The following is a 27,968-nucleotide window of genomic DNA, read 5'->3' as shown; positions in this document are numbered from 1 at the left end:
ATAGTCCAGGATTTTATGCACATGGGCGTTTGCTGTGGTTCCCGTTCGGATCATGTTCTACCGGGAAGACGCAAGTGAGGTGGTTTACGACGTTGCTGTTATTGGAGCGGGAGTAATGGGTAGTGCTGCTGCCTGCCACATCGCTGGAAAAGGAACTAAAATCATCCTCGTAGAACAGGTAGTCTCGCGTGGCCAGACCGCTTTTTTCTCTTTGTCATTGGGTAGGGAGAAAAAAGGGTCTGGAACAGTTCGAATCCCACACTCGTCTTGGCACTCCCCGGTTAATTCGGGGGTGTTAACCAAAGAAACGTGATGCGTTTTCAAAATAGTAGCCGCTTGCGTCAATCAATTTCAAGCGCGTATTTATAAACCTATCAGCATCTAAAGCTGCCTTTGAGGCGATAATAGATTGAATCGAATGTTAGTTGTTTAGGTAAGCTAAGTCTGTTTATTGTTGTGCTGTGGCATTCTTGTTACAATGGAGTTTAAGCGCATGGGTTGCATTACTTGTGACGTAGCCTCGTGACGTGTCAAGACGATTGTGGGATTCGAACTGTTCCAGACCCTTTTTTCTCCCTACCCATGACAAAGAGAAAAGGCGGTCTAGCCACGCGAGACTATAGAACAGGTAACTTAACAATTGAATAAGGGGACAGGGCGTGACTTGTCTGCTAGTGGCGCGGCCGCCTGGCGTGTCTACACATCAGATAGCGAGTCAGATAGGCATAAATCGCATAGTCCATTCTTCGTACCAAGAATATACGATGTACATGCATGCTTGCTAAGGTAGGGTTTCCACCGTGAAAAGTCGAAGTCACCGTTTCTTTCACAAAGCCACTCCCCCTTCCTTCTTAGGCCATGCCAGGCAAAGTTGATTTATAGTTTCTTCAGTGTATAACCCGCCCGCATCACCTTCCTCCCTGCCACCTCTAAATTTATTACTGGAATAGTTAATCACGTACATCAGCATTTTGATGTTGAGAGAAACTAGCCACCATATTCACCTATGGAAATGTTCTTTCTGCTTCAGAAAAGTGGTAAAGTGTTAAGCATAAGCTTTAAGAAGGCTTTTGATAGTCCTTGTAGTGACAGGTAGCCAGCTGTTTGAGTATTTCCTTCACAATTAATAATGAAAAATTGACCACCCAAAATTGAGGAAGTGGCTGATGAAACTACTTTGCCTAGCCTGTCAAACAGCATGTTTGATTAAGAAAACACTGTTAATATATGTGACCGGATTTGCGAAAAGGGGTTTTCCAATTCTATGAACTTACTTAGTGTTCAAGAAACTTATTAACTTGAAATTTTTTGTATTCATTAAATAAACTAAGTTGGTACTTACCACTGACCAAATTTCAAGGCAATAGCTGTTTCCAATCCTAAGTTATGAATCATCAAAGTTGATAAATTGGATGTGTGTGGAAGACCCCTTTTCGCAAATCCGGTCACATATGCAAAAATTATACTGAAAAGCATAAAAATGATAGATAATAACGATGCTACTCTTGACTGTTTTATTAGGGTATATGACTGCTGTATTAGAGTATCTAAACCAAAACAGCCAAGCTGTAAAAAAGAGTGCAGCCCCCAAAAAGGCCAGGATGAAAAAAGATGTGAAATCCAAGGTGGCGGCCAAGAAATGGCTGTGATGGTAGGTTAATGGCAAAAATTTTAATTGCGACAATTCAGGTGAATTTGCGTTGCCTCCTCCACTAGGATTCGGCACCAAATTCACCTGAATTGTTGTAAGTAAAATTTTTGCCATTAACTTACCATCACAGCCATTTCTTGGCCCCATCCTTGGATTTCACATCTTTTTTCATCCTGGCCTTTTTGGGGGCCGCACTCTTTTTTACAGCTTGGCTGTTTTGGTTTAGATATCACTTCTTTTTGTATTGCAATTAAGCCACAAAGCCGGCCATAAACTGGCTTTGGTGCTTCCTTTTAACTTGTTTTTTTTTCTTTTCTGCAAGAATTGTGGAGCAAAGGAAGAAATTTTGTGTACAGCTTTTTGTCTGATTAAAAATATTTGTATATTTAACAATAAATGATAATCACATACTGTAGGTAATAAGGTGACTTCTTATACATAACTGAACTGTAGCTGAAACTCTCATTGTTTGTAGCTGAACTCTTTTCAGAGTGAGTGACTTGTTTCTAGCTGAACTCTCTACATGGTGATTTGTTTCCAACACATATTTCTACAGGTGGATTTGTTTGTAGCTGATCCCTATAGGGTAACTTGTATCTAGCTGATATCTCTACAGGGTGACTTGTTTGTAGCTGATCTCTGTACAGAGTGATTTGTTTGTAGCTGAATTCTCTACAGGGTGATTTGTTTGCAACTGAACTCTATATGGTGGTTTCTTTGTAGCTGAACTCTCTACAAGGTAATTTCTTCTAGTTGAACTCTCTACATGGTGATCTTTTCGTAGCTGAACCCGATGATTTGTTTGCAACCGAACTCTCTACATGATGGTTTCTTTGTAGCTGAACTCTCTACGAGGTAACTTCTTCTAGCTGATCTCTCTACAGGGTGACTTGTTTGTAGATGAACTTTCTACATGATGGTTTCTTTGTAGCTGAACTCTCTACATTGTAACTTCTTCTAGCTGATCTTTCTACAGGGCAATTTGTTTGTAGCTGAATTCTCTACAGGGTGATTTGTTTGCAGTTGAACTCTCTACGTGGTGGTTTCTTTGCAGCTGAACTCTCTACAAGGTTACTTCTTCTAGCTGAACTCTACGTGGTGATCTTTTTGTAGCTGAACTCTCTTCAGGGTGATTTGCTTGCAGCTGAGCTCTCTACATGATGGTTTCTTTGTAGCTGAACTCTCTACAAGGTAACTTATTCAAGCTTATCTCTCTACAGGGAGAATTGTTTGTAGCTGAACTCTCAACAATGTGATCTGTTTGTAGCTGAACTATCTAAAGGGTGATTTGTTTGCAGCTGAACTCTCTACAAGGTAACTTCTTCTAACTGGTCTTTCTACAGGGTGACTTGTTTGTAGCTGAACTCTCTACGTGATGGTTTCTTTATAGTTGAACTCTAATTTCTTCTAGCTGATCTTTCTACAGGGCGATTTGTTTGTAGCTGAATTCTCTACAGGGTGATTTGTTCGCAGCTGGACTCTCTACATGATGGTTTCTTTGTAGCTGAACTCTCTGCAAGGTAACTTCTTCTATCTGATCTCTCTACAGGGTGACTTGTGTGTAGCTGAACTATCTGCAAGGTGATTTGTTTGTAGCTAAACTCTCTACAAGGTGATCCTTTTAGCTGATCTCTCTACAGGATAACTTTATTCTAACTGAACTCTCTACAGGGTGATCTATTCGTAGCTGAATTTTCTACAGGGTGATTTGTATGCAGCTGAACTCTCTACATGATAGTTTTTTTGTAGCTGAACTCTCTACAAGGTAACTTCTTCCAGCTAATCTTTCTACAGGGTGATGTTTTTGTAGCTGAATTCTCTACAGGGTGATTTGTTTGCAGCTGAACTCTCTACATAATGGTTTCTTTGTAGCTGGACTCTCTACAAGGTAACTTCTTCTAGCTGATCTCTCTACATGGTGACTTGTTTCTAGCTGATCTCTGGATGACTTGTTTCTAGCTGATTTCTCTACATGGTGACTTATGTCTAGTTGAACTCTCTATAGGGTTATCTGTTTGTAATTGAACTCTCTACAGGGTGATTTGTTTGTAGCTGAATTCTCTACAAGATGATGTGTTTCTAGCTGATCTCTGTACAGGGTGACTTGTTTGCAGCTGAACTCTCTACATGGTGGTTTCTTTGTAGCCGAACTCTCTACATGGTGACTTCTTCTAGCTGATCTCTCTACAGGAAGATTTGTTTGTACCTGAACTCTCTACAAGGTGATGTCTTCTAGCTGATCTTTCTACTAGATGACTTGTTTCTAGCTGATCTATCTACAGAGTGACTTGTTTCTAGCTGAAATCTCTAGAGTGTGATCTGTTAAGTTTGTAGCTGAGCCCTCTCTTGTTTCTAGCTGATCTCTCTATAGAGTTATAACTTGTTTGTAAAGCTGAACTCTTTACAGGGTGGCTTTTTGATTGGTTGCTGTACTCTCTACGCAGTGACTTGTTTGTACTACAGAGTGACTTGTTTGTAACTGAACTCTTTACAGACTGACTTAGTTGTAACTGAACATTGTAGCTGATCTCTATAGGGTAGCAACTTATTTATGTAGATGAACTCTCTACTGGGTAATTTCTTTTTAGCTGAACTCTCTACAGGGTGACTTGCGTATAGCTGAACTCTCTTCAGTGTGACTTGTAATGTTCTGAATCTCTACAGCGATATATTTGTAGCTGAATTGTGTATAAAATTAACTGTTTGTAGCTGAACTCCCTACAGAATAACTTGTAGTGTAATACAATTCTATAATGGAGTAAGTTATAAACGTAGCTGAATGCTCTATTAGGGTGACTGTTCTATTAGAGTATCTTGATCTCGCATTTGCTACACGGAGTTGGCTTTGGAATCATAATTCAGTGGTTTGTAATCCGATTCTTCTGTACGACTGCAAGGACTTTCTATGATGATTATTCCAGCTACACACCGATTTTCAGCTCATTGCTCTAAGCGGTTTGCCTGGTAGGCGTGAAAACTAATAGTTTTGTTATTTATAAAAATCGATCACGTAATTGTGACACAGGTTGGGTTTTGTGTCATATCTCGATGGCCTTTATCTAGATTCCTTTCAAACCACAAAAAGGCACTCCTACGATGGTTACTCCATCTACATAGCAATTTTCAGCTCATTCCTTCAAGGGGTTTACCCTGTAGGCGTGACAGACCTTCGATCTTTTTTTATGCAAATAATCGGTCATAACTCTGTAAATGTTCTTCGGATTCCTACAAAAGGTGGTACTGAGGTCCGCCTTAACGTGCCCTTCAAGTGTGCCAAATTTCAGCTTGATCGGAGTACGCGTTCACATTTTATGGCAGATTTTGTAAAGTGTACGAAAAGAAGTAGAAGGAAAAAAAACGAAGAAAAAACCCCAAACTTTGGCCGCTCGTATCTCGGAAATGGCTGGAGCGATTTTCTTCAAATTTGGAATGTGGACTCCCCTACCTAGCCGGCACTTCTGTAGAAAATTTGGTTTCAATCGGATAAAAGATAACGGAGCTACAAAGGTGCGAAAATTGCGTTTTCTTTCTTCCTGTAAATATACTCACGATGTGGCGCGCCGGCTTCTTGGGCCACACGACACACTACCGTGTGTCTTGATCTCGATCTTTAATGCTATGGACTATGGTTAAAGCCAGACCATGCTTCTATATCCCTGAGTGCAGGATTCTCAATAGTGTTACATGTGGTGGCTGTTCTATTAGAGTATTTGACTGACTGCTCTATCAGAGTATCTCAATCTTGTGTATAAAAGTTTTTTGGTAAGGGAGGGGCACATGCCCCCTCTAGATCCGCCACTAGAAAATATTAACTGTCTAGTGCTGGGCATGAGCAGATCCTGGGGATTAAGAAGGGCTCCATCGAACCCCATTTTGGGATAAGCCTTATCCACATGTACACACACATACACACACACACAAAGCAGCCAAGCTGGGTGAAATCATTATTGACATTAATATCATTGTAACCATTTCTTGGCCACCACTTTTGAATTCACAACTTTTTTCAACCAGGATTTTGAGGCCACACCCCTTTTCACCACTTGGCTATTTTTGTGTGGATTTCTCTATATGGCCCCATAGTCGGCCATAAGGATTAGGAAATTTACTATTACTATTAGGGTTATGAGTAGGGTTTGATTACAGTAGATAGACTTATGAAATAAGAGGCACTTTTTTGTATAAATTATTTCGAATAGTGGAAACTTTACCCCACAATCAAAAGTTCTATGGCATACTATACAATACGCTTCCATAATTGGAGAAGTTCAAAGGAGGAGAGAGTTTCTAAAACTGGCAACAAGTAAACTGAATAGCCAGTAGAAATCCTCAGGTTGCCAATTTTGGCAATAGACAAATTTCATAATAAGGAAAAAATTAACTGTTGCCCCTAGCAACCTAATTTTTACGTTATTTGTAGGTGTCAATGTCTAAAGTAACCTCTCCAAGTTTTAAAAGGATAGCGCATATAAGTCATGAGATATAACATTTTGAAGTTATAATTTTCCCATACATTGTCTATAAGAGGGACACCAGTTTCCCTTTCTCAGTAATCACACAAATCATAGGATTCAAAGAATGTCATATCTTAAGATCTACAGATATACTATTCATTTAAAACTTGGAGAGATTATTTTTGGCATTCACACCTACAAATTATGTAAAATTGATATTTGAATTCTTTGGAATTATGGTTTCTCCATATGTTGAAATACCTCATTTATGTGATTGCCCAGAAGGGGCAACTGTAGCCTTTTTATATAGATATGTATGGGGAAACCACAAATTTCAAAATGTCATATTTTATGACATATATATGCTATCCTTTCAAAATTTGGAGAAGTTACTTCAGATGTTATCGCCTAAAATAATGGGAAATTCAGGTTGCTAGGAGCAATGGTTATTATTATAAAAATATGCACTATAAAGTCTTACTATGAAATTTGTCTATTTGGTGATGTTACCAACTTTGGCGATAGCCTAAAAGTTGCCAATCATGACAGTCATTAATCATTTGATTGCAAAAATGGTAACTTTTGTGTGTATTGAAGGTTTGCCAAAAGTGGCTCCATAAACATCAAGTAAGTAAAGGGATTGGATACTAGCAACTTATAAAGGTAAACAACTGCAGTAGAGGTATCACAATGGTGCTACAGTACCTAAGGTGGAGTTGTCGTTTGAATTTCAATTATGTCATTGTTGTGCTGACTTTGGGGTGGTTTATACTTTTGAGTTGGTGACCCAACCATCAGAAAATTGTTGTGTAGCCGAAAATCGCGAACTCAAGCAAAGTAATAACACTTCCACTGATTTACCGCCTTCTTTTAACTCCTATTGTCCTGCATCACTCTGTCATATTACAATCACTGAAGCTGATGTCTATGAAGCATTGGTAAGCTTAGACACATCCAAGGCCATGGGCCCAGACGGCATCCCACCCATTCTACTTTCTAAGTGTGCTTCGGTCCTCTATAAACCTCTTCACTATCTTTTCAATCTAACATTAAAATTTGGTTATCTTCCTTGTGAATGGAAAGTTCACAAAATAATTCCTGTGTTTAAATCCGGTGACCCTACCCATATCAACAACTACCGACCGATATCCTTACTCAGTAATACTTCTAAAGTGTTGGAACGAATACTGCACGATAAAATTATTGGACATGTTACTAGCAGAATAAATCCTGCCCAGTTTGGATTTATTCAGAATCATTCATCAGTACAACAACTCCTTTTAGTTTTATCTGACATTTTTACCTCTCGTCATCAGCTGGATATCATTTACCTGGATATCATCAAGGCTTTTGATACTATTTCTCATTCACATCTACTTCACAAACTTTGTATGTTCGATATTGGCGGTGAACTCTGGTCATGGTTTCTGGCATATGTTACTAATAGGTCTCAATTTGTATCAATCAATGGCTGTAATTCCAATCTTCTCCCTGTTGAATCAGGAGTACCTCAGGGTAGTATACTTGGTCCTTTATTATTCATTATTTACATGAATGATATCTCCTGTGCCATCATTTACAGTAAAATCTTTCTTTTTGCAGATGATACAAAATGCTTTAAACATATCAAAGTACCAAGCGACATGCAGCTCTTACAACATGATTTAAACTGCTTATCAAATTGGAGCACAACATCTCTATTGTCATGTCATTCCTCTAAAAGTACCCATCTGTCGTTTAAATGTAAATTTACATCCACTTATAACATCAATGGCAATCCTATAAACACTTCCCATTTGCATAAAGACCTAGGTGTCCTGATTAGTGACAATCTCAATTGGAACGAGCATCATGACTACATTCTAAAGAAAGCCTATAAGACTCTGGGACTTGTACGTAGAACCTTTTGCAAAACCATTGTGCCTTCGGTTACGCTCAAACTATATATATCCTTAGTAAGATCACAGCTCCTATACTGTGCACCAGTGTGGCGACCTCATCTCTTAAAAGACATCTCCAAAACTGAACAACTTCAACGTAGGGCAACTAAATATATTTTACAAGACTTCACAAAACACGGCTGACAAAACTCAATTTGCTTCCATTAATGTACATCTTTGAAATATCAGACATAATCTTTTTTGTCAACTCTCTGAAACATCCCACTCCAAGCTTCAATATCAACCTCTACATTTCATTCTCCCATAGTACTACAAGATCCAATTCAGTCAAGCTACACCACAACATATCCTTTACTAATAAAGAGCGTCATTTTTATTTCAACCGAATCTGTCGCCTTTGGAATTCCCTACCAATCATTGATATAAGTTTGCCTATAGAAACCATCAAAAGACGCATCAAATCTTTTCTCTGGAATCATTTTATCACAAACTTCAATTCTACTGACCCACACAAATATCATTATCTCTGTCCGTGTGGTAACTGTGTCAGCAATCATCTTGTCATGAACTTTGATCTCTTGTAGTTACATACTAATTAATTTATAATTAAATAAATAAGTAACTTACTGTAGTTAAGTAATTAATTTTTGTAACATACTCAGGCCACTAGCACAGGTTGCTAGTGGACCCTCAGCATGGACTAGTATTGTTTTCATGAATGTGTAACCACTGTATCTGTATGTAGTTGTACCCATGCTGAAAAGCCTTATAAATAAATAAATAAATAAATAAAAATAAGCACTAGTGAATGCCTTCCATCTGACAGTACATTTTTTAAAGTTTCAAGGCATTCTGCGTATGATTACAAAATGGTTGACACAAACTTAGGCCATACCTATTGGATCTTATGTTGCACGGGCGAAACCTTGAAAAATATGGGTAGGTAGGTCGATTTGATAATGATAATGATAGTTTTTTCAATACTATTATTTAATGTAAACATAAAAAATATCACAGTACATGGCTACTAAACTTTAAAATTCAAACTACATAAAGCATGGTACATCAATACAAATACGAAAGCATTTGTTACCAAAAATGAACCTATGTAACTATACGTATGGTTTTAGTTTTTCTTTTGCTTCTTCATATTATTAGGTTGTCTAGTGGCAGGCCTTTTGCCACTAGATCTACACAAAAAACAGATTGGCCGTACAACATCATATTGCTTGCGTAACTCTTTGATGGAATCATCATTGACCAGTCCATCTGGTAAGCCACAAAAGTAACAGATTAGAGGAAACGATACGAGCGTTGCACTGTAATATTGTACTTCAATGTAATCACTGCATATCAGAGCTGCACGTGTAACTATCAAGTCATAGCGGCATGAAGTTGGCGGAAATAATTCAGAACCACAGGTATACAGCTTTGAGTAATCAATCTCTTCTAGAAGTGTACATTCTTCTTTGGTCAGCTTTCGTGCAGCATAAATACACCTAAGCTTGAAGCATTCTCTGCATATAATAGTTCTACGAACTGTGTTGTTAGTAAAAAGGGACTTTCTTTTGGCATCAAGTTCTTTCGCTTCCTGGAAGCTGTAAGATCCCTTTGAAGGTTGATCTTTGTCTGATGGTAGCTGCCCATAAACTTTGTCAAATGGAAGATACGAATCCTTATGAGAATCAAGCAGAGGTAGAGGCAAGTAACTAAGTGCTTCAAATTCTTCAGCTGTCATGTACACTGGGTGATGGGCACAGTGGAGGCAACTATTGTTTTGACATTTTTTAATTTGAAAAATATAGTTAGACATGTTGCAGTGCAATCCCGAAGAGGCACAGACTCTTTCATTATTTTGGAGGTCATTTTCTTTTCACTATCTATGGATGGTTCTAAAAACTGTATAAAATTTAATGCATGTTTGATTTCATCTCCACTTGCTGCAAAAGCAACACCAACACCCTGCTCCTTAATTTTCATTGCCTTGAACCGGTCAGCTAGAGTCGTAATTGGACCTTGCATCGAATCTCTTAGCGCATCTTCTAAGCCAGGATTCTCAACTAACATCTTGCGCACTTCACCAAGAGTGTTCTTACCTTTTATTATTTCCTCTAGGTCTGGTTCCATAGACCTTCTAGCTAATGCCACATGCTGCAAAGCCAAATTAAGAGTAGACATTACTCTTTCTGCAAGATTTGTCCAGCTCTGATAGGGACAAGTACGTACAGAGATTAGCATATCCAAATCAAGTGCACGAAACAAGGCAATAAGACTTAGCTTCACAGATGGAAAAGTGATTCTATGATCAGGACCACCATCACTAACAGTGACTAAAATAGGCTTATAATCCTCCTTTTCTAAAACATGCCTTAGTTCAGATGTGTGCCTTAGTGCACTAGAGGGTTGGGAAACTTTGTCCTTGAGAGTGACACATGCCTTTCCCTGAAAGAAAAAATCTTTTGCAGATATGGGTATGTCAACTATAAAGGACACTGATGGGACAATACCATGCACATGAAAGTCATGGTCAAGGGCACAATTCTGTGGTCCATCTACAGGAATCAGTGACCTGTTATGCCCCCTAACACCTGTTGACACAGGGCAACTTGGCTCTCCTACAGGTATGATAGCCTTATCATCCACAGATATCATTCGAACAAGGGATTTGTGTTGAACTGAGAAGCCTTTCACATACTTTAAAATATTCCCCACATATCTGGCATCAGGATGATCTTTTCTTAACTGCCGTACCTGTACGCCGTGCTTTACCTTAAACTGCCCAGTGTAACGTAGTGCTGCACTACTGTAGGGATTCACTACTGTAGGGATTAGATGGCCAGAATTGCAATCTTATCCATTCAATTGAAGGAACTGCTGGCATATTATCTGTATGTTTCTTCTGTAGACGCTCAGTTATAATATGCCGTAGATGGCGGATGGATATGGCAAGAGGCATGTGCATAACATCACCTTGTCGTCTTTCATCAACAGCTGTTGTGGTTTCTTCCAAATATTCACTCATCTCATTCCAGAAGGCTTCAAATGCATTGCATTTAGGATTTCCATTCATTTCTCGTAAATCTAAGACAATATTTGGATCATCAAGATCAATCAGTGCTTTAGAAACACGCTCATCTATCTCCTTCTCAACCACACAATTGCTGGAAGAAGCATCTCCTACCAAGGATTTATAAATATTATGCAACACATACTTTGGTGTTTTAGACAAACGATTATATTGATCCAGAAAATCTTTCCTGATGGCCCTGGAAGAATACTTAGGTTGGTCGCGGGTAAGTCTGGCAACAAGGTGGCTTATTTTATCGGCATCATTAGTATCCTGTAGAATTTTCCAAACAAAAGAGAGTGTACCTATCTGTGATCCATGAGCAAATTTGTACAGCATCACTGGAAACCGCAATGATAGTACATCAATCCAATGACGACGTGTATATCTGTCATCTGGGGCAAAATCATTTAAAAAGACTGGGTCATATTTTTCTTTAGCATTCAAAGTTTCTTCAATCTTAACATACTCTTTTCTGGTTGGATTAGGCGAAGCTGATATCGGCGTAACACTAAAGGACTCCTCCACTGGTTTGGGAGTAACCCTCTCATGTGTTTCCTTCACATTCTCACTGTGGCTTTTAAGGTAAGTTTTATATTTGTGTAGGGATAACAAGCTTTTCAACAGAGGACCGAAAACTCTGCCATTTCGATGTTGAAAGCCATGGATGCATTAAATAATCAGGAAATGTGCTTTTCAAGCACTTCTTGCAAAAGCTGTGGCTTTTTATGTCTTTTCTTTGCCCAATTATTGAATCCTGTAAACCCAGAAAAAACTTCTGGGATTATGCAAGCTCGTGAGGAAAATTGATCATGATGTGCAGGGGCGGATCCAGGGGGGGGGGGGGGGGCTTTGGGGGCTGAAGCCCCCTCCTTCATATTTAGGCTTTACTTGATCAATATGCTGAGTATTATAATGAAATTTTGTCTTAGCATAATTATATGATCACTAATAATACAAATACTCATAAAACCACCTTATAAACATTTTCTAAGGTATTATCAGTGGATTTATGCTAAAGTTTATGCAACAAGGACCCGGATCAGCATTGGAGGTTTACAAGATCGAGATACTCTAATAGAGCAGTCAGCTAACTACTCTAATAGAACATTCACTGGAAACATGTAGTTGGTTCTGTTATGGAATTTTTCCAAATCTGCCTGCACTTATACATACAATGAAGTGCATTGGTCTGTTTAAAGGGCTTCATTCATCTACTTGTGTAGTTAATATGTATGACAATACTTAATTCAGGTACACAATTTCCATTGAAAATGCTCTCAGATTCAATCTTGTATTGTTCAAATTTCAAAATTTTCCACTTTCAACATTATTATTCTAACATGCACCTATTCAGTGTTGTGCAATTGTGAGAGGGGTGCATCATGTACTTGGTTGCCTGTACCTACCCAAACTTTTCCATTAGCAAAATACTTCAGAGTCAGAGAGCCATACCTATAATCTAAAGGCAGTATATAAAATATCTACAGGCAGAAAATATTATGAATTTTATGTGGAAATGTCTCCAAATTGCAGTGTTTTAGCATTTATTTTTCAAAATTTTCCTGGGGGGGCATGCCTCCAGACCCCCCGAGTTCCAGCATGCTTCTCTACCCAAGAGATTAGTACCTTGAGTTAGCCCCCCCCCCCCCCCCCCCTCCCTTTTATAAATCCTAGATCCGCCCCTGATGTGGATCCAGCATCCACAAGCAATCTGTAAGGGCCTTCAAAAACTTTATACCTGTGGTTTCGACAATATCTGGACTCCATCCTAAGATTCTGTTGTTCAACAGTTCAAGTAATTTATTGTAAATGGCATGATCACCTCTCAATGGCTGTTCATCATATGGTCGGGGTAACACTGTCTTATGAGCTGCAGACATCATAACCTGGAAGGCGTTAGGTTTGTCTCCACTGTGTGTACAGGACAAAGAAGTGCTCACACTTCTATTATCTTCCAATGTAAAGCATACAAACTTGCAATGAAACTGATTACAGAGAAACACTGGGGCATCAATGTTGACCTTTTATGAAAGGCACAGGAAATGAAGTTCGCATGGCATAATAGTGAGTAGCTATATGATTTATAAATATTAAATACCTTTTAATAACTGTATTCTACTGTATAACATTCACATACATACATATTTAAATTCAATAATAATAGTAATATAGCCCTAGCTATATAGCTATATAAGCAAACCTCGTGGGTAGACAAAAATTGATCAGTCTGGGAGATCTCCACTTTTACAACTCTTCTTTCTGTGCTGTACGACTTCAAAAGTAAATCACCAAAAGAGTTTTCCCAATTACAACTGATTATTTTTTAACGCTGTACAAGCTTCAGCCCTTCTTTTACAATCACGCTTAACCACGCGCACGAGTTAGAAGCCATATTAGAACACGTGATCAAAAATCACGTGATTATCATTATCATTTTAGGTTATGAAAAAAGACAGTCGGTCGGGCCCGCGCAACATAAGATCCAATAGGTATGGCCTTACTATTAAAATGACACAAACTTACTTGGATGTAACACATGTAATAAAACTAAGATGTTCAAGATAATCAGTGTGTGGATCAAATCTGCTGCTACTACAGAATGACTTGTTACCTTACTACTTAGCTAGGTCCAGGGCTTTCTACATAGTTACGCAATGCCTTAAGTGTATCAAAACACACGGTAGTGTGTCGTGCGGCCCAAGAAGCCGGCGCGCCACACCGTGAGTATATTAACAGAAAGAAAGAAAACGCAATTTTCAAACCTATGTAGCTCTGTGATCCCTAATCCGATTGGAACCAAATTTGTTAGAGAAGTGCCGGCCTGTTAGGGGAGTCTACATACCAAATTTGAAGAAAATCGCTCCAGCCATTTCCGAGACACGAGCGAGCACAATTTCATTTTAGTTTCTTCATTTTTTTCTTCTTCATTTCGCACACTTCGCAAAATCTGCCATAAAACACGAATGCATACTCCAATCGGGCTGAAATTTGGCACACTTGAAGGGCTCATTACGGCGGATCTCAGTACCAACCTTGGTAGGAATCCGAAGAACATTCACGGAGTTATGATTGATTATTCGCGTAAAATAAGATCGAAGGTCTGTCACGTCAACAGGGTAAACCCTTTGAAGGAATGAGCTGAAAATTGCTATGTAGATGGAGTAACCATCGTAGGAGTGCCTTTTTGTGGTTTGAAAGAATCGAGATAAAGACCATGGAGATACGACACAAAATCCAACCCGTGTCACAATTACGCAAAAAAACTATTAGTTTTTACGCCTACCAGGCAAACCGCTTAGTGCAATGAGCTGAAAATCGGTGTGTAGCTGGAATAATCATCATAGAAAGCCCTTGCAGTAGTACAGAAGAATCGGATTACAAACCACTGAGTTATGATTCCAAAGCCAACTACGTGTTGCAAATGCGAGATCGAGATACTCTAATAGAACAGTCACCCTAATAGAGCATTCGGCTACGTTTATAACTTACTCCATTAAAGAATTATATTACATTGAAAGTTATTCTGTAGGAAGTTCAGCTACAAACAGTTAATCTATAGACAATTCAGCTAGAAACAAGTCACCCTGTAGAGAGATCAGCTAGAAGAAGTCACCTTGTAGTGAGTTCAGCTACAAAGAACCACCCTGTAGAGAGTTCAACTGCAAACAAATCACTCTGTAGAGAGTTCAGCTATGAAAAGATCATCCTGTAGAGAGTTCAGCTAGAAGAAGTCACCTTTTAGAGAGTTCAGCTACAAAGAAACCACCATGTAAAGAGTTCAGCTGCAAACAAATCACCCTGTAGAGAATTCAGCTACAAACAAATCGCCCTGTAGAGAGACCAGCTAGAAACAAGTCACCCTGTAGACAGATCAGCTAGAAGAAGTTACCTTGTAGAGAGTTCAGCTGCAAACAAATCACTCTGTAGAGAGTTCAACTACAAACAGATAACTCTGCAGAGAGTTCAGCTAGAGTCAAGTCACCCTGTAGAAAGAATCTTGTAAAGAGTTATCTACTTACAAGCAAATCACCTTGTAAAGAGTTCAGCTACATTTCAAGTCACCCAGTAGAGAGATCAGCTGCAAATTATCCTGTAGGGATTGATTGACATGTAATAAATATATGCATTATATATAATTATATATTTTATAGTTATAACACGGTTACGAGGGATATGACAAAAATATATGCACGAGCGCCCGCAGGGCGCGAGTGCATATATTTTTGTCATATCCCGAGTATCCGGGTTATAACTATTATGTACTACTTTCATTGTCTCCCGGTAGTAATACCATAGATATTAGAGTAATACAGTCGTAAGTAAAACATTGATTGTTAAAGACAACGTTGGATTGTTACCTGAAGATGAACTAGCAAGCCATTATTGTTTACAAGTGCCTGGCTGGTGTCCCTGTGTTAACTGCCGCGACTTTTCACCACCAAGCGTTTCTCTGCTGGCTAAAGACAATGCTAAAGACGATTTGTGCGACATGAATCGTGAGTCATACCGCCTAATGTTGAAGCGAAAGGCAAGTGCTACAACTAGTGCTGTGAACATTGTTGGAGAATGTACAAAGGCTGCTAAGCAGCAAGCCCAGGAAGTCCAAGCGCGTGATACACCCCGATACGCACTTGCTGCCTTGGATCACCCCAAGGATCAACCAGGCAAGAGGTTTCAATTTGACTGCCACAGCGATGATTTACAGATGACCAGTCATTTAGTGAAAATGGTAGTGGCACAGAATTGGTGGCATATGGTTCTTCTACCACAGCTGTAAGTTCATTGATTAGCCAAGATCAGTTTGTTACAAAGCAACACTTGCCACCCCCTGCTCCAACATTTATCTTTAACAGTTGCAACTTTTCAAGCTGTCCAATATCTTTTTCTGGTTCATATCAAGACAGTACAGATGACATTGATGAGCTTTTAAAAGACATATCAGTTGATCAGCTGTTTGACCCATAAAGGACATTATAGAGACAGTGAGAGACTCTCTATATGATTATATCTATGTGATTATATACAAAGTTTAAATGTACAATTATTGCTTAATAATCAATCAAAATATTTCAAAGTCTAATACAACTATAATTGCCATAGAAACAGGCCTCTTATAAGTATCACCTCCTGGGTTGAACAAGTTGCATAATGTTGTTTACTGGACTTTATGGAATGTAAATGTTGAGAGTTTGTTGACTGTTGAGACCTGCACATGGAATGCTGTGGGACACCACAAAGTGTGGTATATCAGTTATATACCACAGTTTGCTGTGGTATATCATTTATATACAACAGTCTGAGCCTTTGATCTGAGGTGTGAAAGTGGTACATATATATATAATTATATATAATTTGTACATTTACTGATAAAATCAGAATGAGTTAAAGTATTTATAAAATCTGCTTCATCCTTTTCTTTTTCCTGTGGTAAAGAAAAAAATATAGGTTATAAAGCCCCAAAACTGGCCATAGGCCAGCTTTGGGGTATACAAATACAAAAAGAAGTGAAATCTAATCAAAAACAGCCAAGCTGTAAAAAAAGGAGTGCAGCCCTTGAAAAGGCTATGGTGAAAAAAAAGTGAAATCCAAGGTGGCGGTCAAGAAATGGCTGTGATGGTAAAAATTTTAATAACGACGATTCAGGTGAATTTTGTGCCAAGAACAAGTCGCACCAAATTCACCTGAATTGTCGTTATTAAAATTTTTACCATTAACCTACCATCACAGCCATTTCTTGGCCGCCACCTTGGATTTCACATCTTTTTTTTGCCATAGCCTTTTCAAGGGTCACACTCCTTTTTTTACAACTTGGCTGTTTTTGATTAGATCATAAATACATATAGCTAATGTCCATTGAATTTTGCAAATCGTCATATAGTACGATAGTACTGTATAGTAGGGACCACAAAGGTTTGGGCATGGCCCATGAAAAAACATCACCCAAAAACCAGCCTCACTTTTCCCTGACGACAGTGAAGCAGTATTGGTTATGTAAAACTAAGCCCCAACAAGCCTTCAGATTGACCCACAATGCTTTCAACAAGTTGCTATGAAAATATTAAATATTGGCTGACTGAGTAACTGACTGATTAAGTAACTAACTGATACCTTCAGACAAGCGTAACTTGATAACAGCTTAGGCTACAGGCTTGATTTTTTCACTGTTTGACATTGCTTCAGCCGGACACATGCCTTTTGGCATACCGCAGTACATACAATACATTCTTCATGGACTTACCGGTGTCCTCCTTTGTATCCCATTCATCTTTGCTGACAGCAAAAAGTGTCGATTTGGTGGTAGCGCGTGATGCCTCCTTTCATAACGGAAATCGTCCTGATTTTTCATAATGGCTACTTTGATTGCAGAAGTGCTTTTCAAACAGTTCTTAATTCGTAATGCTGTGTAACAGGTTGAACATAGCTGACAGTGAAGCTTAATGGATACTTAATTTAATAATTGATAGCTAGGGTGCACGGTGCCATTTCTTTCTTTTGATGCGGTATGTGTGGGGACCATAACACATTGTGCACAATAGTAAAATAATAAGGAGTGTTATATCCCTACTGTGCTCAAGACATCATAATGGAAATGCATAGTAGGGATATAATGGAAATGCACAGTTGTTTTACTGTGATTTAATATCGTGCACTACTCCAGCTTGTTTCAGTACTTTTTATCGATGTGCTATGGTCCCAACTCTAGTTGAAAATTCCAATTTTGTGTACTGAATTGTTGACTTTTTTGTAAAATAAAATTATTATGACTGGTGAACCTACTCTGGTTGAAAATTCCAATTTTCTGTGTACTTGTATTATATGAACAGTGGCGGGTCTAGGATTTTTGAAAGGGGGTTTCTGGGAGGTCTGTTATATTTCTCCATAAAGCGGCCAAAATATAACATTAGTATAGCTATGTAGCTAAACTATTGTGCTACCATTTAGACATCCTTACTTGCTCTTGCTCTCTTAGCTATCAAAGAAAGATAATTTTTCCTTGCTTTAAGTTCTCATCAAGGTCTTTTCTCTTTCGATTTCTCATTTTGAACTCACACAGAAGCAAACGCCAAAAGAATAACTATTGAGTGAGCAGATGAGCTGCTGTATAGTTGGCCTTAGAGATGAAAAAGAAGACATTCTGTAAGTTTTATAAACTATAAATGTTACTGTTATGATTAAGAGCTATTTACAACAGAAGAATGGCTTACTCTGCCAGCATCACTTTTACAAGTGAAATTCTGAAATAGGGTTTCTGTTGAAACTACCGAAACCCTTCTAGATCTGCCACTGATGAGTTCACCCTCATTATCTACAAGTTCATCCTCATTTTCACACTATAAGCACCTATGATGAAAATTTTGTAATATTTGGTATGCAATTATGTATGAATTAGCTAGTCTGCTAGCAATTTAAAGTTCTCCAATAGTTATAGTATTGAACATAATTAGATGTAAATATGCCGTCTTTCAAATGTAGCTATAATGCTATGTAGTTTGATGTTGGTCACACCAGGGGTAGTTCCCATGGTGGTTCCCGGATTACCAGACACCTCTACAACACTGACTACTACACCAAGATGACAATTGAGGCCTTCCCATTATGGGAACAAGTAGAAAAGGAGTCTGGAATAACTGTGTATAGGTAAGTTTGGTAAATACTCTAGTATAGAACATCAAGACACACGGTAGTGTGTCGTGCGGCCCAAGAAGCCGGCACGCTACACTGAGTATATTTACAGGAAGAAAGAAAATGTCATTTTCACACCTTTGTATCTCGGTGATCCCTCATCCGATTAGAACCACATTTGCTACAGAGTTGCCCGCCAGCCTGGGGAGTCTACATTCCAAATTTGAAGGAAATCGCTCCAGCCATTTCCGAGATACGAGCTGCCAAAGTTTCACTTTTTTTTCTTCGTTTTTTTTTTCTTCATGTTTTTGCACACTTGCAAAAATTGCTATAAAACGCAAACGCGTATTCCGAACGCCTTGAAATTTGGCACACAGAAAGGGAGTCCAAAGGCGAATCCTCGCATCACATTTGGTGCATATCCGATGAATGGGTCAGGAGTTATGACCGATTATTTGCGTAAAACAAGATCGATTTGTTGTCACGCCTACAGGGTAAACCGCTTCATGGAATGAGTCGAAAATTGCTATGTAGATGGAGTAACCATCGTAGGAGTGCCTTTTGGTGGTTTGAAAGGAATCGAGATAAAGACCATGGAGATATGACACAAAACCCAACCTGTGTCACAATTACGCGATCGATTTTTATGAATAAAAAAGTATTAGTTTTCATGCCTACTAGGCAAACCGCTTAGAGCAATGAGCTGTAAATCGGTGTATAGCTGGAATAATCTTCATAGAAAGTCCTTGCAGTAGTACAGAAGAATCGGATTACAAACCACTGAGTTATGATTCGAAAGCCAACTCCGTGTAGCAAAAGCGAGATCGAGATACTCTAATGGAACAGTCACCCTAATAGAGCATTCGGCTAATTTATTTACTCCATTATAGAATTGTATTACATTACAAGTTATTATGTAGGGAGTTCAGCTGCAAACAGTTAATCTTATAGACAGTTCAGCAAGAAGCAAGTCACCCTGCATGTGGAGAGTTAAGCAAATATATCACTGTAGAGATTCAGAACATTACAAGTTACACTGAAGAGAGTTCAGCTATAAACAAGTCATGCACCCTGTAGAGAATTCAGCTGCAATTAAGCCACTCTCTAGAGAATTCAGCTACAAACAAATTACCCTGTAGAGAGATCAGATAAAAGAAGTTACGTTGTAGACAGTTCAGCTACAAACAATTCACCCTGTACAGAGATCGGTTAGAAGCAGTTTCCTTTTAGAGAGTTCAGCTACAAACAAATCATCCTGTAGAAAGATCAGCTAGATTAATTCACCTTGTAGAGATTTCAGCTACAAAGAAACCACCATGTAGAGAGTTCAGCTGCAAACAAGTCACCCTGTAGAAAATTCAGCTACAAACAAATCACCCTGTAGAAAGATCAGCTAGAAGAAGTTACGTTGTAGAGAGTTCAGCTACAAAGAAACCATTCTGTAAAGAGCTCAGCTGCAAACAAATCACCTGTACAGAATTCGGCTACAAACAAATCACCCTGTAGAGAGATCAGCTAGAAGAAGTTACCTTGTAGACAGTTCAGCAACAAACAATTCATTCTGTACAGAGATCAGTTAGAAGAAGTTTCCTTGTAGAAAGTTCAGCTACAAACAAATCACCCTGTAGAAAGATCAGCTAGAAGAATTCACCTTGTAGAGATTTCAGCTACAAAGAAACCACCATGTAGAGAGTTCAGCTGCAAACAAGTCACCCTGTAGAAAATTCAGCTACAAAAAAATCACCCTATAGAAGGATCAGCTAGAAGAAGTTATGTTGTAGAGAGTTCAGCTACAAAGAAACCATTCTGTAAAGAGCTCAGCTGCAAACAAATCACCTGTACAGAATTCAGCTACAAACAAATCACCCTGTAGAGAGATCAGCTAGAAGAAGTTACCTTGTAGATATTTCAGCTAACCTGTAGAGAGATCAGCTAGAAGAAGAGTTATCTTGTAGATAGTTCAGCTGCAAACAGTTCACCCTGTAGAGAGATCAGCTAGAAGAAGTCACCTTGTAGATAGTTCAGCTACAAACAAATCACCCTGTAGAGAGATCAGCTGGAAGAAGAGTTATAGTTCAGCTGCAAGCAATTCACCCTGTAGAGAGATCAGCTGGAAGAAGTCACCTTGTAGAGTGCTAAGTTACAAAGAAACCACCATGCAGAGAGTTCTGTAATAAATATAGCTATGTATTATATATATAACTTGTACATTTACTGATAAATTTAGAAATATTTAAAGTAGTTAACATCTGCTTCATCTTTTCTTCTTCCTGTGGTAAAGAAAAAACGATAGGTTAAAAAAGCCCCAAAGCCAGGGTATACAAATACAAAAAGAAGTGAAATCTAATCCAAAACAGCCAAGCTGTAAAAAAAGTGTGCGGCCCTCAAAAAGGCTATGGTGAAAAAAGATGTGAAATCCAAGGTGGCAGCCAAGAAATGGCTGTGATAGTAGGTAATGGTAAAAATTTTAATAACGACAATTCAGGTGAATTTTGTGCCAAGACCAAGCGGCACCAAATTCACCTGAATTGTCGTTATTAAAAATTTTACCATTAACCTACCATCACAGCCATTTCTTGGCTGCCACCTTGGATTTCACATCTTTTTTCACCATAACCTTTTTGAGAGCCGCACACTTTTTTACAGCTTGGCTGTTTTGGATTAGATATAAATTACTGATAGGTTTTGGACTAATACTTATATATTTTAAGGTGAATACCGTGAGGGAATGGCTTGTTTACTTTCTAAAAAACATTTTTATTAGTGCTGAAACAAATACTATAAACACTAAAGATTTTAGTCTTTAAATTGGTTATTGAGTACTTGTTAAGATCATGTGACCCATTTATCTATCAGCTCACATGATGCATTTTTCATCGAGAATTGACACCATGGAGGCTGTGGAATTTTGATTTATGGAATTTGATGCACTTTGCTTGTCAGGAATATTTACACTGGTACTTTAATACACTGTGTGTATCATTGCTGTTACCTATGGAAATTATGAATGATTCTCATGGTAGTCAGCACTGAAGCCTCCCACGAATCAATACCTACATAGTGGTGGAGAAAGAAATGGGTGATAAAACTAAGGACATGATGCCTGAATTGTAGCTGTTGCGGTTGGCAAAAAAGCACATCATAGGCCTACATGATGCTGAGCAATGAAAATGTTAAGCCTGTATAGCTTTAACCAAAGTCAAGTTATGCATGGATGAAGGCAACAGTCAGTCAGGCAGTTTGTCAGTCATTAGAATATTTAGTTTTAAATGCATAGAAATATGTTGGAAGGTGTTATGGTTGCTCTGGGTTTGATTATGCCTGAGCAATACTGCCAAGCTGTTGTGAAAGACTTTAGGGTGATACTTTGTAGCAGGAAAGTAAAACCTTCATGACCCCTACTATACAGAGTATGTCAATTTATTGGTCTTTCCAACATAATTGGAATATAGAAAGACTGGAATTGCTCGATTTGGTCCAAAAGGCTCCAAGAAATTAAGCACACTAGTCACTAACATGCACAAGTGTGGTCTACCAGTTAGTGTACTGGATGCCAAGGAGATGAAACAAAGATATCCTCACCTTAACCTACCTGATAACTTTGAGTGTGTTTATGAAGAAGATGCTGGAATATTAGGTGCCAGTAAAGCAGTGACTGCCCTACAGGTAAAGTCATTTGGTCAAGATATAAAATCTATTAAATCAATTGACTCTTAGATTGACAGCATTGCAATGGTAGCTATATATAGGTATTCATGTCTTTCCAGGTATCACTCTATAAGACCAAATTGAAAAAGTGTACTGCATACTGGTCTTTCCAATTTATTACTATTGTGTTGGTCATTGTATTAGTATTGTAGCATATACATAGATATGCCAAACTATACTCCACAAAAGCATACCAAATTGCTGCAAAATGATCAAAATGCAGTTATAATACTCAAACTGCCAAACAGAGTAGCAACTCTGCTTCTGTTTATGTCAGAATTAATCACCAATTTTTATGTACCCAATAATAATTTTATTAATATGAACAGTGAACAATCATTCAGTAACATGGTAGGAGAGCACAGATTTGAGAAAGTTGACGGTGGATCCATAATATTTTATCAGTTTTGCTTCCTTCTGGTAGAATGTGTTCATCAAGAAGGGAGGAAAACTACTTGACTGTCATCCAATAACTGATATCATTCCTGGAGATATTGTTGTGTTAAAGAGCAGTAAAGGAGATATTAAGGCAAAGAAAATTATTATTACTGTGGGTAAGATGCCAAACATATTTAATATATGCATGTTTGCTCTTGTACAGTAGATTATAAAAAGCACTCATTGTAAATTGGCAATTTGTTATAGCAGTCATTACTGAAATGATGAACATCATCTACATAGAACAGTCAGTTATTTATTGAATTTTAAATCAGTTAAGTATCTTTCATGATCACTGTTTCAGCCCATTTTAATGCAAACTTCTTGTATGACATGCTGTTTTGAATCCAGCTGTGGAAACTTGTATTCAGATTTACCTGTAACCTTGATGGACTTTATTGTATGCTTAGGTTGCGTACCATGCATTAAACACTGAATTATAGCTTCCACATTTGAACCAACTCAACTATCTCTAAACATTCATACCGTCATCTCTAAAACTGGCTGAAATGTGTAGATTTTGATATACTTTGGTGGATCAAATGCTAATTATGCTGTTTTCTATATCAAGTTTAATAGTTTGCAACATATAAAACTGATTTTCTGTGCTGATGCTTGAAATATTTTTTTTTGTGAGAGCCATATTTAAAGTGTTACTATATATGTATTTATACCAGGTCCATGGGCTAAGAAGGTACTGAAGCCACTTGGGTTGGATCTTCCACTGAGAACTGTTAGGAAGGAACAATTGTACTGGAAGATCACTCCATTACCTGATAATGGTGGGAGAGGATTTGATATTGTTGTCATTGCAGACGATGATGATGAACATGATGGATTCTATGTGATCCCAGAATATGAGTACCCCGGTTTAGTGAAGGTAATGTAGTTAGTATATGTGTTCTGTTCTGTACATGATTTCTTTTTGAAGACAAAATAATTCATGTAGATTTTGAAGTAGATTTAAGATCAATAAGCATGTTGAAGTAGGTCTGAGTGATGAGACTATATGCAAGGCTTGCTCTATTATGCGTAATATCTACACAGTACAAATTATTTACAATCCTGCCTCGATGCTGAAAGTTGGTTTGTTTAATGTGCCCTATATATTTATTGGTGACCTAACAACCCTCGCAACTTCTTTGTTACCTTTTTGTGTGCTGTACCATATTTGAGGAACCTAGATGTGTATTGAAAATAAAAAAATGCATCATGATTATTGGTTTCTTCTCCCTTCTTTACCCTACTACACATTCCATTAGTTGGTGTATGTTTACTTTACAGTTTTCACAGAGAATGTCAACAATCTTTACTCAACACCCCTGTATTTAAGCAGCCATAGAAGACAAGCAAACAGCATATAGAACCTTGTTAAACTGCCCATTAGTCCCAGGTGTGACCATTTTGTGCAGCAAAGTGTTGCTTTGATGCAACAAGAAGTGTGCACAATCGACAAAGAAACAATTAATGCTGTTGTATGGACTGTCATAAACAGATTGCTTTTTAATTAGCTCTATTCTATTTGCAACACTTCTGGGTATATCATGAGCTGTGGTAATCCTTGTCAACTACAGGTAAACTACAGATCTCATCATGGTGGAGTTGAAATAGACCCTGATGCTAGAGATGCTGACACTAATCAAAAGGGAATAGAAGAGACAAAGAAGTTTATCTCACGTTATCTGACAGGAGTCAGTACTACCATCAGCATAGTGGAGCCTTGTATAGTGACGGTCAGTAATTTTTACATACAAATATGCAAATATATACGTGTTTTACTACCATACAGTATGGTAATACTGCATTGTAGGGATCAAGCTTTCTTGCCCAAGAATATCACCCAAAAACCAGCCTCACTTTTCCTTATATACAGTTTAACAGTATGGCAGTATTGGCTAGGCATAGCCAAGTCCATAATATTATAAAGTCTTCAGGTCAACCCTAAACCATTCCAACAAGGTTTTGTGATCTTTTTATTTAACTGAATCTTCTGCTAACTGACTGACTAACTGACTGACTGTGCATGCTTGACTGATACCTCCAACCAATTGTGGATAAGACTATGGGCTTGATTTCTTCACTGTTTGACTTTGCTTCAGTCCGAGATGTGCCTTTTTAACCACTGCGGCAGCTTCAATACACACATCATGGAGCTACCTTTGTCCTTCTTTTAGTTTCATTTCTTTCTCCACTACCATGTATTTTTGGCGGAAACTCGCAGCATGGCTTCAGTTTCAAAGTGTGACTGGATTGATTCCAAAGACACTTCTTGTACTGTTCTTCGTTTGTAATGCTGGTGGAGCAAAATGACTACTTTGCAATTGATAGTCAGGGGGCATGCATTCAAACATAATTTCCATAGTGATTGGATTGATTGCAGAGGTGGTGCTTCTCATACTGTTCTTTATTTAGTGGGTGGAACATAGCTGGAAAAGAAGTGGAATGGTGACTGCATTTCAGTCATTGATAATTGCATGGGGCATGCAATTGACATGTGCGTCTGGCGTCATTCTTTCCTTTGATGTAGAATGCAATATGATGTTAATGAATTATTATGTTACTGCAACAAACAAATGTAAGAAAAATTCGAAATTTTGCACATGAGTAGGGATCACAGAAAACAAGTTGATGTGCTACTTCTAATAATCAGCTAGATGCCAAACAGCTAGTTATATAGCTGGAATTAAACAACAATGTAATATCATACAGTACGATGGTACTGTATAGTAGGGACCACAAAGGAGTAGGCGTGGCCCACGAAATAACATCACCCAAAAACCAGCCTCAATTTTCCCTGACAACGATGAGGCAGTATTGGTTAGGTAAAACTAAGCCCAAACAAGCTTTCAGATTGACCTGAAATGCTTTCAACAAGTTGCTACAGAATTTTAAAAATAATTATTTAACGGAGTTTTCTATTGACTGAGTAACTGACTGACTGATGCCTTCAGACAAGCGTAACTTGATAACGGCTCAGGCTACGGGCTAGATTTTTTCACTATTCAATGTTGCTTTGGCCCGAGAGGTGCCTTTTGGCACACTGGAGTACATAGAATGCATTCTTCGTGGACTTACCAGTGTCCTCCTTTATGTCCCATTCATCTTTGCTGACAGCGAAAAGTGCCCATTTGGCAATAACACGTGATGGCTTCCCTTCACGTAACAGAAATCGTCTGTATTTTTCGTAGTGGCTATTTTGATTGCAGAGATGCTTTTCGAACAGTTCTTGATTCGTACTGCTGTGTAACAGGTTGAACATAGCCGACAGCAAAGCGTAATGGATACTTCACTTTTCAAATGATAATTGATATAACTGGGGCACACGGCACCATTTCTTTCGGTATGCATGGATTGTAGAGGTGCTTTTCGAACAGTTCTTGATCCGAAATGCTGTGTAACGGGTTGAACATAGCTGACAACAAAGCGTAATGGATACTTAACTTTTCAGATGATAATTGATATAGCTGGGGTGCGCGGCGCCATTTCAGATGTGGTATGCGTGGGTTCACCAGTCATAATAATTATTTACAAAAAAGTTAACAAACAAGTGCACAGAAAAAATTGGAATTTTCAGCTAGAATAAGGACCATAGCATATTGATAAAAAGTACTGAAACAAGCTGGAGTAGTGCACGATATTAAATCACAGTAAAACAATAAGAAGAGTTATATATCCCTACTGTGCTCAAGATACCATAATGGAAATGCATAGTAGGGATATAACACTTCTTATTGTTTTACTGTGATTTAATATCGTGCACTACTCCAGCTTGTTTCAGTACTTTTTATCGATGTGCTATGGTCCCTACTCTAATTGAAAATTCCAAATTTTTATTTTTCTGTGTACTTGTTAATATAGGTTTCTGTTTTGTAATAATGCAATTATGCATACAGAATGGTCTATTTAATAGTTATTGTAATTTTATATTTTGTAATTGATGAATTATTCTAATTACATTGCTATGCGTTGCTAAGGAAGGGCTATTTGAACAAACCGCTTTAAACAATGTATTGTACACACCGACGTATCTTCTCAACTGTTTTATGATTTCTTTTTTACCTGCAATTTCTCTCTACAAACCCTCAACTCATTTTTTGTTCGTGTATGTAAGAGGCATGTCCCTTTCAAGTCAAAGATATACACTATTTCTATGATAGTAGCCTAAGAGGCGTAAAACTTTTTCCAAACATATTCTTGTCCTCCAATATACTCAAATGTAGCTTGTGTATAATTATTTGGTTGTCTGCTAGCTATATATTATATTTTTGATTGTATATAATTATGTATACTGTGATGTGATGATATAATTGTTTGTACTGTATGTATATACCATTATACCGTATTGCCTCAAATAGTGGCTGATTTCGAATGGTGGCCTGGTCTTGAATAATGACTTGGGTAAAAAGTTGCCTACACATTTATTTCACTGAAGTAGCTTTTCATTCAGGTGACTGGGTCTGGGTGAAAGTTGCTTGAAAGAAATAAAAGCCCGGGCCACTATTTGAGACAATATAGTATGTAGGTATTGTATAATTTTAATCATTGACAATAACAAGATCAATAATGAATTTGCGGCTTTATATATGTATATGCATTTGTATGATACTGTTGTTGTGGGTTTACCGTGTTACTAATCTTGACCTTCCTACAGAAAACACCTGATAGAGATTTTATCATTGATAAACACCCACAATACAACAATATTGTAATTGGAGTAGGATTCTCAGGTTAGCTCGAAGTGTTGGACTATCTGTAGTGTCCGCTGAGTACACTATAGTTACTTGTCCATCATTATCCATTGTGACAGACCATGTATTGTCCATCCCCTACAGGTCATGGGTTCAAGTTGGCTCCAGTTGTGGGAAAGATACTCTGTGAAATGACAATGGATCTACCACTATCATATGATATTACTCCATTTGCTTTGAATAGATTTGTAAATTAATTTTCTACCTATACCATTAACTCGTTTCGTCTTATCATGTCAATTAGCTTAAGTATGAATTTGTATTTGGTTTGTCTGTGTAACTATTGATTGAATTAACTCACTTGTCACAGTATCTGTGTGCACATATGCTTATACATCCCAGACCTTAGACTATATCAACAATTTTCTTACTGTC

The 27,968-nt window shown here is 38.0% G+C and overlaps 1 protein-coding gene across 3 annotated transcripts; it reads left to right on the top strand.

The window, feature by feature from the left end:
* Positions 1–16: 16 nt before the first annotated feature.
* LOC136249151 (peroxisomal sarcosine oxidase-like) lies at positions 17–27,889 on the top strand. 3 transcript variants are annotated; one of them, XM_066041099.1, is made up of 8 exons: positions 17–178; positions 18,566–18,714; positions 22,152–22,365; positions 22,832–22,961; positions 23,523–23,725; positions 24,420–24,578; positions 27,497–27,572; positions 27,678–27,889. In XM_066041099.1, exons 1-8 carry the CDS (start codon positions 53–55, stop codon positions 27,788–27,790), a joined length of 1,170 nt encoding a protein of 389 aa, XP_065897171.1. In that variant the 5' UTR covers positions 17–52; the 3' UTR covers positions 27,791–27,889. The 3 variants fall into 3 exon arrangements, with proteins under 3 accessions (XP_065897171.1, XP_065897172.1, XP_065897173.1); XM_066041100.1 differs by having other exon boundaries at positions 57–178; positions 18,550–18,714; XM_066041101.1 differs by lacking the exon at positions 17–178 and adding an exon at positions 312–433.
* Positions 27,890–27,968: the final 79 nt, after the last annotated feature.

This window comes from Dysidea avara, chromosome 3, assembly GCF_963678975.1.
Source record: "Dysidea avara chromosome 3, odDysAvar1.4, whole genome shotgun sequence".
NCBI classification, from domain to species: Eukaryota; Metazoa; Porifera; class Demospongiae; order Dictyoceratida; family Dysideidae; genus Dysidea; species Dysidea avara.
Note: the sequence above shows the minus strand (reverse complement) of the source record. Positions and strands in the feature narration are given on the sequence as shown.